General features: G+C 36.5%; 2 protein-coding genes across 2 annotated transcripts in view; both read left to right on the plus strand.

Moving 5' to 3' along the window:
* The first annotated feature begins 1,760 nt into the window (after positions 1 to 1,760).
* On the plus strand, positions 1,761 to 2,626 carry LOC138865876 (uncharacterized). Its single transcript, XM_070137226.1, has 2 exons — positions 1,761 to 1,814; positions 1,967 to 2,626. Exons 1-2 carry the CDS (start codon positions 1,761 to 1,763, stop codon positions 2,624 to 2,626), a joined length of 714 nt encoding a protein of 237 aa, XP_069993327.1.
* A 6,529-nt stretch (positions 2,627 to 9,155) lies between these two features.
* The window catches only part of LOC113808795 (protein lifeguard 3), a 25,519-nt gene continuing 16,819 nt past the window's right edge, over positions 9,156 to 17,855 (plus strand). The window contains exon 1 of the mRNA XM_070137227.1: positions 9,156 to 9,314. The gene's annotated coding sequence lies outside the window, so the exon portion shown is untranslated. The remainder of the gene's footprint in view (positions 9,315 to 17,855) is intronic.

Consider the following 17,855-nt stretch of genomic DNA (forward strand, 5'->3'; position numbering starts at 1 on the left):
GGTGAAGAACAGTGTAGCGGGTAAAGGAGGAGGTTGCTGTTTTTTTTCAGCTCTGGTTGCATCTTTTTTTTTTTATCAGGAGGGATTCTGGGGTGATGAGGTCTAGGTGGGAAAAGTGAAATGGCAAAGTACTAAAGTATTGTGAATGTTCTCTTATTGCCGAGAAGGATGCTTTGTTCAGCGGGAGGCCAGTCCTAAAAGAATAAAATCAACAGATAATAGATTTCAGCAAAGTTAGATTATTGTTGTTCCTTAATGACAGTAGTATATATTTTTTCATCTGTCTAGTAATTTCACGCTTAAATTTAAGACTGAACTCCATGTAATCTTAGAAGGATGATGATGATGATGATGATGATGATGATGATGATGATGATACGAGCACTAGAAAAAAAAATCCTGAAAATTCAAGGAATAGAGTAATCTGGTGAGATCCTTCTCCTCAAGCCTCTCTGGGCACGAGGATAGTGCCGTTCACTTCATTGTGGATCAACTAAGGCGAGGGAGAATCTGGGGACGTTTCACTTGGAACGAAGAGGAGGACATTCGCCGTCGACCTTAGCCTGAACATGTTATTTCAAGTCTTGGAGCTAGAGATTCTGGAGCAATCTGTCCCCGATAAGGTACTGAATCTCGAGCCCGAGAAGGACGCCACCTCGGTTCACGATCCTGAGAAGGAAGTGGATTATGATGCCTAAGGACCTTCTCCTCAATCCTCTCTGCGAACCAGGATAGTGCGGTTCACTTCATTGCGGATCAACTAAGGCTAGAGTTGGAGTCACTCCTGCGAGAATCTGGGGACGTGTCACCTGGAACGAAGAGGGCATTCGCCAGAACTATTCCTTCACCCAGAAATTCTGGAGCAGCCTCTCTCCGATGAGATACTTAATCTTTAGCTGGAGCCTGAGATGGTCCAGAAGCCTGAGAAGGAAGGCCAAGAAGCCTGAGAACGGTGAATTGGTCAGGCACAGTTGCGAAGTAAATGAGGAAACTGCCTCGCTCACAACGCAAAGATAATGATGATAATAAAATAGTAATTATAATATCATTGATAATGATACTATTAATGATAATATTATCCTATTCATAGGGATACTAATCATAATGATAATTATGATAATAATAATAGTATTTATAATACCAATGATAATGATACTATTAATGATAATCTGATTATCCTATTGATAACGATAGTGAAAATAATATATAATATATATATACATATATATATATATATATATATATATATATATATATATATATATATATATATATATATATACACACACACACACACATGCGCTAGCAAGAGCTAGCGCATGTGTTTGTGTTTGTTTGTTTGTGTGTGTGATAGTACTGATAATCGTAATGATAATAACGATAATATAGCAATAATAATAATGATGACAACAAGACAGAGAGAGAGATAGAAAAAGAGAAAACAACATAAATCTCTATACTCAGATTTCTTTAACATGCTTATTCTATTTCGCATTTGATAACATTGTGTTCCATAAGGGCGAAGACCTAAGAGCGCAAAGCGTAGCCAGGATATCAAGCGACAATATTGAGAATAAGACACTGGCGGCTACTCAACTAACATCTTTCTTCGATGAATTTTGCAAGACCAATCAGCTAGCATCGACGTTACTGCACCACGAAATCCCAGACCATTTCACATATAACATTAAGAATGGAACATGGGTTGAACGCTCACCATAATTAAGAACATGAAAGCACCTGGAACGATATATTTCAGGATGTTCAAACATAGGTTTGTGAACCCGGAAGTTAACAAAGTTTGGGATCACATGGTAGTCTTTGCTAAAGTCTATATTATTTCCTCTTGATTCCATTTGTATGACAAGGTTAATTAATATAAATGTGGAAATAGAATACGTAAAGTAAACACAGTTCACAGAAAAAAAACTCAGATGTTTTCCTATCACTTCTACAAACCCTTAAGAATGACAATACTATTGTAATTACCAAATCAGACAAGGGACGAGTTGCTATTTTAAACAAATGTGATTATAAACAGAAGCTGATGGCTATTCTCAATGACCAAACAAAATCCAAACAAATCACGACTAAAATTTCCACCCATCTGCTATATTTCGAAGACAAACTAGTAGACTACTTCGCACTATCAAATCATCTATTAATGCAAACACCTACAACTCTAATGACTTCCGGATCCAAACTTGATGTACTTTATGGACTTCCCAAAGCCCACAAACCTAACAATTCTTTAAGACCTATTATTTCCTCTATTAGCACTTTCAATTACAACAATGCAAAATTTCCTGTTCCCATCACCTCCCCTATAACATCTTATCAATATACTAATGACAGTTCCACATCTTTTGTTAAAGAAATCACGTCTTTAAACTACCAACAACCCGTCACAATGGCGAGTTTTGATGTCGAATCGTTATTCACAAACGTGCCTCTACAAGAGACTACGGAATTAATAGCTAACAGCCTGGACAATATTTATCTTGGCAAATTTAGATTGGATATAATTACCTTTAAAAATTACTGGAAATCACAGCCTATCATTCAGGTTTTACGTTTGATGATTGTATACGTAAAGAGATGGTGTAGTCATGGGCTCTGCAATTAACCCCTCCTATGCTAATGCATTTCTAAGTCATCATGAAAAAAAAAAGAAGTTGCTACAACACTGCCCGCCTGAATTCAAACCTGTACATCGACACGTTTCTGCTCTTTAAACACCCTTCATACGTTAATCTTCTTCTAGGTTATCTAAATTCCAAACACCCCAGTATCAAATTTACCTGTGAATTGCAAAAGGACAACCAATTGACTTTTTTTTAGATACTATGGTCACCAAGAACAATAGTATCTTCCTGATAGCATTTACTGTAAACCAACTTTCACCGGCATAGGCCTACACTTTCTCAGTCTTTCCCATGTACTTACAAAATCAACAGCGTTAAAACTCTTATTATAACTAGAGCCTGCACTTTATGCAGCACCTAGACCGCCTTTCATAATGAAAAACTTCTTTGCAGCAGATGTTTACTCATTACAGTTCGATAAAATTACCCAAACTTTTCTGTGCAAGAAATTCCCCAATCAACAAATTGTCCCTACTGTTGAAAGATCATACCTATGGGGGAGGGAGGGAGGGAGGGAGGGCGGGAGATAGAGATAGAGATAGAGATAGAGATGGAGATGGAGAGAGAGAGAGAGAGAGAGAGAGAGAGAGAGAGAGAGAGAGAGAGAGAGAGAGAGAGAGAGAGAGAGAGAAAGAAGGAAAAAGAGAAAGAGAGAGAGAGAGAGAGAAAGAAGGAAAAAGAGAAAGCGAGAGAGAGAGAGACAGAAAAAGAGAGAGGAAGAGAGACAGAGAGAGAGAGAGAGAGAGAGACAGAGAGAGAGAGAGAGAGAGAGAGAGAGAGAGAGAGAGGTATATTCCCTACCATGGAAAGAGACCATAGGTATGTTCAACTACCCTATATGAGTGATTTAAGCTATGAAATTAGGAAACATTAAAAAAACCTCTTGCATAATAGTGACCCCACGATTAGGTATATTTTTGTTTTCAATAACACCAACACGATAGGGAAGTTCTTAAATCACAGTTCTGGCATGTGTTCTAACGTGGTATACTAATTTACCTGTTGTAACTGCCAAGCTCGGTACGTAGGGTCAACAACGTAACCACAGCAACCTTCTATTTTACCTGCTACACTGTTCATCACCTAAACACCCTCTTTTTGTTTCGTTTACCATTATTTTGTATATTTCTAAATATGTTTTGTATAAATTCCCATTGTATTCAGGCATTTTGTACGTATATTCTGTTTATATTACTATCATATTTCTGTTTACTTTGTTTCTTACGTTATTGTAAAACCAGAACAATTTAGTATATTTACATAGTTTAATGACTATGAGATGAGATTCTTCACGGCCGTATTTAAGTACCTCTTCATATATATATATATATATATATATATATATATATATATATATATATATATATGTCTGTATGTATGTATATACATATATCCATGTTTATATGTATATATATATCTGTATATCTATCTTTCCATCTGTGATATAATATATATATAGCTAGATATGTATATAGAGAGATACTTAGATATACATATATACATATATATGTATGCTCACATATATACATATATATATGTATGCTCACACACACACACACACACACACACACACACACACACACACACACACACACACACACACACACATATATATATATATATATATATATATATATATATATATATATTTATAGATAGATAGATATAATACACACAAAACGTCACACACACGCATGCGCACACACACAAACATATATATATGTGTGTGTTTATACACATGTTTATCTATACGCACACATGCATACATACATACATACACACACACACACACACACACACACACACACACACACACACACATATATATATATATATATATACATATTGTGTGTATGTGTACGTGTACATATATGTATAATAATATAGACATATGCATATACATAAATTATATACATATATGTGCGTAAGTGTATGTGTGTGTGTGCACACACACGCGCACGCGCATATGTACACACATTTGTGAGTGTGTATGTGCTTACATATACGATAGTGTGTATATATATACATATATACATACATACATACATACATACATACATAAATATATATATACATATATACATACATACATACATATATATATATATATATATATATATATATATATATATATATATATATACTATTATATGTTTATATATACACAAACACATTTGTGTGTGTGTGTATGTGTGTGCATACATGGATGTGTTGTTTCCGCTACTTCCTTTGCTTCTGCTTGATCCAAATATTTCCCATAAGCTAGATTTTATCTATGAAATGACGTAATATCAAACGCAATATAATTTATGCAGAGGACGTAGCCCGATTATTCACTGTGAACCAACGATGAATAATGAGACGGCGAATAGCGTTTTCAGAGAGATTCCTGGTATCATATACACACCCCAGCTCGACTCACCCGAGTTAAAGGGTCCGAGGAAGTGTAGTGTAAACCAATTGGCTTCGGAAGTTTACCTTTGGTTTTATTTGTAGAATATCTTGCATCCTTTTCCCCTGGTCCGCTGTCGCCTTTTTCTTTCACGACTTTGGGGGGGTCTGTTATTTCTGAAAATTGTTTAGGCTCGACGTCGATGGCGCTGCTGAAGTGTACCATTTGTACAGAGATTGCTATACAGTCAAAATTCTACTTTAGTCCCTAACTAACTATAATCACTTCTTCTTTTATAGGGTTTTAGACCATTTTTTAGTCTATATTCCCTAACTATAATCACTTGCATAACATATCACGACTCGCTTGTGCGTTCAGGGACCAGCTACTGAAATCCGCTTAACTTCGGGGTAAGAACGAGCCTGTTGGGTTTAAACGCAGCTCTCATAATAGCCATTAGGTTTGTCATCTAGTAATGTGTTCACGTTAAATCGCCCTAATGCTCATCAAAACAAGCAAGAACTTATTGATAAACGCCCTAAATCGACATTGTGATGCAAACAAGATTATCATAATCAGCTACTGAATCAGTTCCTATCCACGCTGATAGAGAGATCCGCACAGTGCAAGTAAATATACGTTTTCCTCGGGAGGTATTTTGTCATTGGTATGATTCCATTATTCCATAAGAGGTTTACTTGCTATATGGCGATGGTTTTAAAAACATTAGGTCTGGTTTTCAATTCATAAATTCCCGTGGTGAGTGAAGGCGTGTAAAATCAGCAAAATCAGAGGCATCTGAGATGGAAAAAAGTGCAGAAGTTCGTCTGAAAAGATTGGAAACTGATTGTAAGATAGCCATACGTCTAGAGCCCTGTGGGTAGCATCTCAATCTGCATGCCCGCAGCTCCCACTGGTCTAAAGGGAAAGGAAAAGTATTTGCCCCTACCTAATAAGAGGAAAGAGACGCTATGATACTGCGCAGCATAACATGGTGTTATATTCCGGTACACGCGGCATACTACTGTGTTTCTACATTAACCCTGGAAAAAATTGTATTTCATGGATTCATACTCTATTACAAGGCCAGTCGTTATAAACTCCAGGGAAGGCAACTGATCCGTCGGGTTTATTTGACAACCTCCACGCGTACAAGAGAAAAAAGTCCTTTTGAAACACGGCTCAAAGATCACAGAACCGATAGGGTCTTATCAGCCACAGTGATCGCAGATTCCCAAAGGATGGCGTGCTTCGCAGATTCGGAAACTTGGTTTTGTTGTCATTTTTCGAGACGTGTCCGAGTCTCATTCCATATACGACATGAGAGCCACGCACCGAAGGCTGAATGGGGATCGAAAGCTGAATGGGGAGGAACCGAAGTCAGCTGAGACTCCCATATATTCATCCAAATACATAACACGCCAATACTAATAATAAAAGACAGAAGGGTGGAAAGGGGAGATGAAAGGAGTGAGCACAAAGGAAAATGAAAACAGAGTGGGGGAATATGAATAATCTTGCGATACAATGGCAGCTTTGGTTGTTATGACATAGTGAGGGATTATTTTCCTGGGAGAAATCACATGCGTGCTTTCTTTCAGAGAAATAAGTAATTCATCAGTGGAGATCATGCGGAAATAGGCGAGGGAAAATGTCAAAACTGCATCAGACTGAAATACCTGGATCAGTCTTATGAAAACAATAGAATGGTTTAGCATTAACGACCGAGTTTCTCTGGATATTTTTCCTAAACAACGGTGGGGAGGGGAATAATATTTACATCGGAAGCCAGTATAGCTCTCCCTCTGAACTGTTGCCAAGCACTGCGCGGACTAGTGGCGGGAGAGAGTCTATAGCCGAGTCGTATTTTCTCGACAGCGAAATCCCTAATGATGCTGCTGAAATTATTCACCTTGCAACCTCCCTTTCAGTGCTTAAAGACGCCAGATCTGTCCAGCAAACGAATTAAACTATTATGGTGATGAAGAAAGAAAATCCTGGTCCCGCTCTCAAGAAATTAAAACATAAATTTCGTTATCCGGATCGCTAGGAAGTTGAAAAATGTTTTTTTTTTCATTTTATTAATCGGACCAAAGCAAGTACCTAATTATATTGAATTCTCACTCCCAATTCCCTCAATAAGTTGAATTGATATATTTAATTGGTAAATGTTAGTCCAAAGTTATTCAGACAGAATGTTCATTATATTGACTCATCAGAACGATATAAAACGCTTGTTGTCTGCACTTTATTCAGGACTGAACAATTGGACATCAGAGAAGAGAGAGAGAGAGAGAGAGAGAGAGAGAGAGAGAGAGAGAGAGAGAAGAGAGAAGAGAGAAGAGAGAAGAGAGAGAGAGAGAGAGAAAGAGAAAGAGAAAGAGAAAGAGAAAGAGAAAGAGAAAGAGAAAGAAAGAGAAAGAGAAAGAGAAAGAGAAAGAGAAAGAGAAAGAGAAAGAGAAGAGAGGGAGAGGGAGAATGGGAAGAGGGAGAAAAAAGTTCAGCCAATGAATTTTCCAAATACGAAAATTTATATGCTTCTCGTTCATGAAACTGGTTTTTCAATTCATAACGAACCGATCTTCCATTTTCAGCAGTTTAGAACCATTTTGTTCCTCAAATGCTGAAGTTTGAAATGCAATATGACCAGCAGAGGAATTCAGGTTATATTTTACTCAGACGGGACAGGATTCTATCCCTTAACAAAAGAATCCTAAATTAATTCACACTAAGCTTCTCAAAAACATCACTTAGATTTTCTCATATCTTGGAATCCAATTTCTTACTGTTTTTGTTCCGTTATTACATAGAGTTACATACAAACGATCATTTTACTTCTGTTACGCATTTCGCCTGTGTGTGTGTGTGTGTTTGTTTGTGTGTGTCTGTGTGTGTGTGTGTGTGTGTGTCTGTGTGTGTGTGTGTGTGTGTGTGTGTGTGTGTGTGTGTGTGTGTGTATTTGCGTGTGTGTGTGAGTATGTGTGTGCGTATGTGAGTATTTGTGTGTGTGTGTGTATTTGTGTGAGTGTATGTGGCTTCGTGCACCTGTGTCTTGTGTATGAAGATGTACACATGGAACTAATGGTAATGATTAAAACGTAATTACTGTACTTATATTTTTTTTCCTGTTCCCGACTCGGATATTATTCGCAAGTGATGCTGAATACGGTCTAGCAGTGTAAGCAAATTTATTTCGTATACAGTTGATTAGTTATTTTCACCTGCTGAACGTCTCCACTCGGTGAATTGGACTATTAACTGATACTAAAATTAGTAAACGTACATTGCCTTAAGAAAATGACAACGTTTCATCTAGGTACAAACCCTATTATATTCATTAGGCGATAATATAACCATTTTACGATTTACCCCTTTGTGGAACCAACTCCTGAAAATAAAAGTATGCTATATGCAATTCCTCTGTACCCGCAAAACATGAGGCAAAGTCATTACTGGAACAGATTCACCGAAAAAGTTTTCCTTCTGTGCGTCGCTAGACTCTACTCGGCCATTCTAGACATGCGTTACTGAAGTCCTTGGGGGGTCTCATCTCGTAGGATATTGATCGCCTCGCATACGTCATACATCTGCTGCATGATTCGCAAGCTTTTGAAAATACATGACAAACAGTTGTATTGGATCTAACAAACACCGAGCACGTGAATAGTAATTGAACTTTGTTGAACTAAACGTTCTTGTACCGTAGCAGGATTTTGTTCCGGTCTAGAATGGTTTGGAATATTCGTTGTAGGATAGTGCGGAAAATAGTTTGGGCCACTGTGATGAAGTATTTTCGTAAACTATAATCCTGCTTATAATTTTTGTGATGAAAAATAGAATATATCACATAGTAAAAGTGAAGCAATTAAATGGGTTGATAAAGTTACCCATTTTCCAAATCTTTTCGGACACAGCCTAAACGAAAATCAGTGGTTTAGAGAGAGAAAAATAAAAGTATAATAAGTAATATATCTCCACTTCCCAAAATCACAGGCACTCACACTCCTGCTACAAATTAACATATTCAAAAGCAACAAAAAAGTAATAATAGATAAGCTAAAAAAAACATCAAAGTTTGTGACCCTATATATAAGGCCGTACCGTACAGTGCTGTGCCGTTTGTCTGCATAGCCATGTACCGTACCGCGATCAGAGCCACCTAGCGGCCGAAAAAACAACCAGAAGGAGAAGACGAGAAGACAACAAGTGACCCAGTCGAGGAGAAATTCGGACGCGAATACGTACTAATTTATTAATTTCATCTCGGATTCATTCGGGTGAGTCAATTTTCTCGGTTTGTTAGATTAGTTAGGAGTAAGTTCTGGGGTTTCAGAAAGGCTGGAAGAGAGAAATAAGGGTGTGATGAACGAAGGAAAAGGCGAACAGGGGAATGACAACAGGAAGACTCGAATCCAGGAAATTTAGGAGAATGACGTAGTTTGCGCGATTTATAACCGGAAACGCCAGTATTTCATAACTGATTTGCCAGAAAATATTTGTAAAACATACTCAGTTAGAATTCGAAGGTTCCACACAAGCACTTCAAAGTTTTCATTATTATTATTATTATTTCGGGTTGGGGGTGGGTGGGGGGGGAGGAGGGGATTTTACCCAAAAGAAAGTATATCCCTTATATATACACCGATTTTGCGAGAACCACGTAGCCAGCTGTGATTCTCTCTAGGGAAACGGAAATTTAAAGTGGTGCAACACATCGTAAATTCAATGTCATGTGATCATGATTTCTGACGTTTCCCAGTTGCAGTGATTGCAAAGACCTCGGGTGATTGCAGACGTCTCTGTTTCACTAAAGTGTTTGTGCTGGATTTTCACTCGGTTTTCGAAAAGAAAATTGATTGTATAATAATAAACTTTGGATTCAGTGAAGTTTACCCATATTGAGACTAAATATATCTAAGGTGAAGGTTTACAGATAATGTTTTTGATTTCCAGAAATGGATCTGTGAGGTTTTATGACAATTTCATTTGAGCAGGTGTCTTGAGAGTGTGGCAAGTGTATGTTATGTATTGTGTAATATGTATACATATGGTGTAATCAGGAAGGTGATCTGTTGAGGAGAGAGGGAGAGAGAGAGAACTTGGGAAATGATTGCATAACCTACCCTGACCTTGCTAAGGATCAGTACCTCTTACCTCTTAGGAGCCCCGGCCATGCCTAGAAGGGAATCAAATGTGAATTTGCTCTGAAGGCTCGGTGGTCATATTATTCAGAATTTCATCAAGCTTTCTCTTCCATTTCTTTCCTACTATCAGGCTTCATGCCAAGCCTCATGTTCCTTTCAAGTTACACCACTGTTAGGGTAGTAACAGTTATTGGCAGCAAGCCAGATGTCTCCCAGAATTATTTGCTCGGAAAATCTGTACGGGATGGCTGCACTAAGTTCGATGTTATTGTAGAGGACAAAAAGTAAAAGAGGTTGGTACAAGAAATAATCTGCAGACACGAATGGTAACACCACAAATAAAGGAAAAAAATCACGAAAAGCGTCGCTTGCAGACTAAGTCCACTCGGCGAGAAAGAACAAGTTGCCGCGCAGCTCGCCTGCCGTCTTCTGCCCTACTGTGCACCTACGTCACCACTACCTCATGACCAATCAGGAGGCGGCAGTTTAGCAGAGATTTTTAATTGCTCATTCAATTGGAATCATCCTAAATGAAAGAAAGTGTGAAAAGTGCAGTGCAATTTTCTGAACTGGATCAGCTCAATCTTGCCGTGCATATCAAGGTGTAGAGAATTTTGCTCTGAGAATTCAGTTAGCATAGGATAAGGCATAGATATTTATAACTTTTAAACACATTGGTTAAAATGCTCCCTCTCCCTCTAAGAGAGTGGTATATATGCACATAAAATATAAATTACAAACCTTGGGACTTTGACACTTTGATAAGAAATTGGCATACTCTACAAGAATATCATCTTCAATTTGCGATACCTTAGTGCATCTATGTCATAAAGATTAACCAATATTTCTTTAAAATATGATGATGTATATGAGAATACTCATGTGATTCCTAGGACCTCACTCGGATGGCACCTTGTTTGTTTATATGGGCAGTATGTTTGTTACCTTGGTTACGTGATAGGGTCAAACTATTTGCATACAGAAAGTTCATATGGAAATGCGAAAATTGATGGAAAAAGTGCTAGTGTGATAGGGCCAATAGTGTTGTTTTTGTGTTATCTCAGTATGATCCATGCTTCATGATATACTGAAATGAAAATATAGATGATGGCCTTACAAGGATGGAAAAACTATTATTTTGTAGAGAGTAAAAGTAGGTCCATAATTGGGTAATTCTTTCAAAGACAAATGCGTCTATTTTCCGCAGAAAAATACTATCTTCTAAGAGAAATATGTATGTACAGTAGATATATTGTGATTTTAAATGGTGCCCCTGTCAGAGACATCCCCTACTCAAGCCAGCAATGTTGGGTGGTCCCGAGGGGAATCGGGGGGTTAGGGGGGATTTCATTCATTGCAGGCATGTTAAAGAGCAAAAGAAAATGAAAAAATAAAATTCCGAGGCAATAATCGCATTTCATATGATAGAGAAAGTGGAAAATGGAAAATCCTGTGAAGATTTGGCCACAGAAGATTGAACACTGTGTTGTGTGAACAAACGAGTGAACAAACCTTATCGTAAATGCTCAAATGATCAGAAAGAATGATGAGTGAACCAAAAACCTTCCTATCCCAGGGGCATTGCCCCCGGACCCCCTCCCAATCACCATGCATCCCTAATGGGGGCTCTGCCCCTAGACCCCTATAGTCTTAATATGATAATTTCAAAACATGCCTATCTAGTCACCTACCATTTTTACCTTTAATGGATGGAGGATAAAGTTTAGCTTCTGTCAAGAGGAACTGGTGGAAACACTTGTTTGTATCATGAATAATCAATCAATTCTGCTCTTATTTCCACATTTCTCATAATTCGTAGGTTTACTTTGCAGACTGTGACTTGCGTAAATGTCCATGACTTTCAAAGAATTCCACTATATTGTCTTAAAAAGACCATGGCTAAGATCACATTCAGTACAAAACATATGAGTGATTGTCAAAGATTAGTTAAGGAACTGTCAGATATCCCAGTTGGGAGAATGCACTTGCACTAAAAAGATGTTATAACAAAATGTCCAAAATAATTCATAACAGGCATATTTTGTTTTTTATGATATTGCATAAAAGCACAAGATACTCAAACATAGACGAGTAGATAGGATCAAATAGGAAAAAAAAAAATTCACAAGTGCTTAGTAGCACTAGTTGGCAGGTCACAATAATGAATTGTGTGGCCAGTTTACTATATGATACTGCGGAGTAAACGTATAGAGCAACTGTGTGGATTGTGTGCTTTGTATTACATGATTCCACACAGTTTAATCAGTACAGGGGCATATAAATGCTAATTATACTATAGTACATCAGTTTTTTTTTTCAACATTCACACCAGTTGACTCATAAAAAGTACTTATTAAATGACTTGCTGAACATATTCTTGGACACTCGCAAATCCGTATGAATTTCTTGAAAGTACACACACAAAAAAAACATAATATGCTCTATACTAATAGATCTTTAAAGGCCTTGGCCCTTCTCAAAGTCAACTGGCAACTACAGTAACATGTCTCAACATTCTTCTGTGAAGTATGAATTGTTGCACAGTAATTTCCTCTTTGATTACCATACATAGCACAACATCAAATACAATAACTAGAAAAAAGTGGTAAACATGTATAGCGCTTTGTGGTGCATAAGTAAATGTCAAGGGGCAAACTGGTAGGGGTGTCTCCATGCTAAGGGGACTAGTCCTATAATTTTTAAACAGATATTCAAGATAATTAATACTCATCAGCATGGTTACAGTAAGCTATGTATCTTTTCTTAAGCTCAGCTGAATATGTAAGACACTTAGACTTTACAGTTGAAAGTTAAAAAATGTGTATTGTTTGGATAGGTGTTGAGTATTAAGTCAGAGTGGTTGGGTGTTGAACTCAGTCATGTCATGTTGGTTAAATTTAAGACCAGCTGTTTGTAGGCACAATACTATGACATCAGTTTCATGGCATGTCAAAACTCTTAAATGTCTAGTTTGAAGTTTATTAATGCCTAAATACTTTTACTTGTTTAGAAAATATTTTAAGGATTAGCTTGCCCAATGATTGTGCATAGTTTCTGATGCATATGTTAAATTCCAGCAGTTTTATGGCCAAAACTAACAGTACTGCCAAATTGTTAGATTGTAGTGAATTGTTAAGTTTTCTTTCATGCATGCCATATATTATAGTAGTTGTCTTCTGGTTAGTTGATTTTTTTTCTTTGCACATTATATCATATTGTGCCCTCCCACCTCAGCAATCCTCAACAAATATATTCTATTTGTTTAAACAAATTCTACCATAGTGAAGTGTTTACCTTACAGAAAGCAAAGGATGCTAAAAGCTTAGTTTCAAAATTTGAACAGGTTCTTGCTCATGGGATTGAACATATGTCAGAACATGAGATTTTGCAACTGTAGAAAATAAATATAAAGTCTTAGTTTGGAAGTGATAATATGATACTTAAATTGGAAAATCATAATCTGATACTTCCCTTAATGTGCTAATTGGGCATCTATTGGCTTTTGCTAAAGCTCATTTTTGCCTGTCATTTTGTGGACTTTGGCTGTCCTTATTTGCATGTCATTTTGTAGACTTTGGCTATACCATATGTTGCTGGTTGTTCTATTTCCTTTGGCTTTACCTCACATTTGCAGGTTGTTCTGCATTCCTCGGATATATCTCATGTTTCCCAGTTGTTCTGTGGGCTTTGGCTATATCTTAGTATACCCTATTCTAGCATTCTATATACTTTAGCTATTACCTTATGTTTGGTTGTCATAGCAGTATAAGTCAGAACTAGAAATAAATATCTTTTTGAGAATAATATTTCAGTATTTGGTTTGATTACAAAGAAAAAAAGATAAGTGCGTGTTCAGAAAATATCAGAATGTTAAAAGGATACTTTTGAAGGTACAGCTGCACAGAAAACTATCATTTGGAGGGTGTGGAAACATTCAATAACAAACAGAACCTTACGTTATGGAAGGGTTTGTATTTTGGGTATCAAATTTGTCTCGTTCTGATTCATGTCTCGAGTAGTAGTTCTGGAATTCATATGGGTCCACTGTGAAATGATGATTTTATTTGTGTAAAGGATGGATTATGCCTTTCAATATTCAGATAAGACACACATACCCAAATGTAGTTGGAAAATCAGGGATAACAACAGCATCGTAGCATTAATGACTATATTTCAGAAAGTATCATAGCTGGTGTTAGAAAGTTTAGCATGATTTTCTAATGACATTTTATTTGTAGCTGTACCTTCCTTTACAGTTATACTTCGATATTTAAAAGGTGTTTGTTATAGGCAGACATTTGATATTATCATGAAATATATAACTAATACCTTCTACTTAATAAATAAGGATAAACCTAATAAGGTTATATCAGTGTTACAGACCTGTAGACAAGCATATATTTTCACAAACATGTACAAGATTGTAATCAACTTCATAGACTTAAACAAATGCTAATTTTTTCATGCAACACATGGGCATAGCTAATGTAAGGGCTGTTGACCACTGAAACAGTGCAATCTACTCAAGAGCATTTAAAATACAGTGGTAGTAAGTGTCTGAAGCACCCTCTCAAACAACACAAGCAATTATAATTTTTGTCACAGCTAAATGATGAAGTTCATAAAGAAATTTTGTGTGCTAGGCTTCTGCCTAGAAACAGCGAGGCTTACACAACAAATATGGGAGACATTTGTGGACTTATCCTGCCATAGCTAATCAAGTGGATAGTTCATGTTGTGCAGGAAAGTCATTGACAGTTTTTTTTTTCTGCATTACAAAACAAAAATTAAAGATCTTGTATTTGACATGCCTTGTTCTGTTACAGTTGTAATCTGTCCCACAGCGAATGAAACATTCACATAGATATGTACAGCATTTCATCTGCTCATGTAGAAAGGGCCTGACTTATAGATTTTTTCTTCTTTTCTTAATTACTTCCCCCACCGTCACTGACTCTTATGGTCGTATGCTTAGAGACATTGTGGAATACATTCTTTGATGCACAAAATCCTCTGCTAAGGAATAATACCACAAAAAATCAACCAATATACCAGAATAGTGCAAGAGGATAAGAACACTGTATTTTTTAAACTGACAGTCCCAAAGTTACGTTCAGACATCCTACAATATTGAAGATTCTTGTATAAGAAAGTTGTGTTAAGAACTGCTTTGTGTTGCACAATTTTTTTAAGCTTGTGGCCATTACAAGCACTCATTCCTCCCATAGACCATGCAAGTTAAAAACACATTATCACAGCACATTATAGAAACAAGGAAGTCTTCATATACCCAGTTTAAGCAAACACCTCACAAAAGTATGCAAATGCAGACACTGGCACTTACAGCCAGATCTTCACTCCTTATCCCAAACAACCTACCTTACATGAGAAATATTGTATGATATATAGAAAAGAAAAAATAGATAACATATATATTGTTTAATTGAGAGATAGTTTGTATTTTTCCTTAAAAAAATATTTGTTTTGGAAATGGAATAAGGAAAATGAAGTATATGATATGTACATTTTTAAAAGAGTATTGTAAGGTCTGATATGGCAGATATCCAACCATCTCTTAGTACAGTTCATGGGTGTCGACTGGGGAAAACTTACAAGAATCGTCCAAAAAGTTAGATTGAATAGCTTTCGTATGCAGAGGGTATGATGCCGGCCTTGCTCGATGCAAAAGTGAACTTTGTGTTTTACATGGGGTCTTGGTCTGGTGATTAGTTCTTCATTCTGTATAATATTTCATACTCACTACAGAATGTTGCTTTCCACCCTTTCTCTGAAGTTATTTTAGTGGAGTAAATGCATGGACTGGAGTACAGTGGGAGAGTAAGCAGATTAGAGACTGTAATCAGAGTGATTAATAATGTTTATCTTATCTGAGATAAGGATGAGAGATGAGGTGACCATTATTTTCCCCTATTTCTTGAAATGAAGAAATAAACCACAAAAGAGTTAGAAATTTGGTTAAACCTTACATGTATTGCTCAGAAAGATGAAAGAATATACATGAAAATAGATTTTTTCCTTCAGAAGTTTAATGCCTAATAAACTTTTAAAGCTGTTGGTAGCATGTTATAACCCAATAATTGCTAAATTCAAAGTTCGCAAATAGCCAATAATGTGGGTTCTTGGCTTGCATTAGCAATATCCCCTGTTTGCACCTAGCTTTTTCCTATTCCAATCACAATATTAGGCACCTAATAGATTATAAAAAAAAAGTTTCTGTTCACTTTAAGTGCCTACATCTAATAGTGACACCAAACAAATGAAGTTGTGAGTGTTTGAAATAGACAAGCTCTGTTTGATGAGCCAATGGTGTGGGGTATGCCACAAAATGGTGCCATCTGTGACCAGGTCCACCATAGTCATTGCAAGTTATGCTATCCAAAAGGTTAAACTTGCATTAGCCTGTTGGTGCTGGGAACATTTGTGCACAGCCACAAAAAACATCAAATTTTCACATTTGGCCAAGCCAATTAGATCTTGGGTGTTTGTAGTTCTGAAATTCACACAACTGATATTGCATGTCTCCTGCTAATGTTTCCTAATGGTATAGAGCATTGAATTATCAATTTTTTTTTACAAAGTCGCTGCTACTATAGCAAATGGATAGTTAGACAAACAAAGAGCAATAAAACATATTTCTGTGTATATAAAGTAAAAGGAAAATATACTATTAGATAAATGTGGGAAATAGTATTGTTAAAAGGATACAAGAGGTGTGGGGTTACTTAGGAGGGGGGGTTGTACAAATAAGGTTGCAGAAATAGTTGAATCCGAGTGAATAGAACTTTATTGCAAATTGCCAGTATATATTACAAACATAGTGTTCATATCAAAAAAATTCAGAGAGTCCCGGAAAATATACAATACTATTCATTTTTGTAGATGTTTTTCTTAGACAGCAACCGTACTTATATGTTACTGAAATAATACAAAGTGTATGCATAAATACAACATATTAGAAAGAAGAAATTTTGTTTCAATATTCAATGGCCTTGTAAGATTATAAGGGTCATCCCTTGATATGCCACGTTCTCTCGGGAGGCTTCATATCAGCAAGTAAGGGATAACTTAAATGTTGTTACATACATGGCATATATTATAAGAACTCTTACTTTATACTATGTTAATTCAACTGAGAATTCCAGTGTTTCAGTGTTGACTCACCTTGAAAGAGGTACCAGGTGGTAGCTTTATAACAGATGAGAGGATAGGGGGATAGGGAGTGACTTCAGAGTAGAGTGCTAGAATTACTTCACCAAACTCTATACCTCCCTTGATAAACAGCAATGCTTGAGAAACACAGTTGATTGAGTCAAATGGTAAAATGCTGGCAACATAGGACATATAAAATGAAAAATCACTAAGTGATTAGTGTCAGGTGTTAGGGTTTGATATATTTGAATAAGAGCATGCAAGGGTGCATACACTTGCACAGAGACACACACATGTACATATTTATGTGTGTGTAAATAAAAATGAATTAAATATTCTCATACTCCATGAGCTCCTTAAACATAATTAATGAAAATAGATTAAAATGTTTGTACCGGTACATGCTTCATATTATGCGTATTTGGTACATTTAAATTTTTTATTTTTGATTAAGCCTTTCTTTCATGCAGTTGTGTGTGATAGGGTAATTATAACTACCAATAT

This window comes from Penaeus vannamei, chromosome 22, assembly GCF_042767895.1.
Source record: "Penaeus vannamei isolate JL-2024 chromosome 22, ASM4276789v1, whole genome shotgun sequence".
In the NCBI taxonomy this organism is placed as follows: domain Eukaryota; kingdom Metazoa; phylum Arthropoda; class Malacostraca; order Decapoda; family Penaeidae; genus Penaeus; species Penaeus vannamei.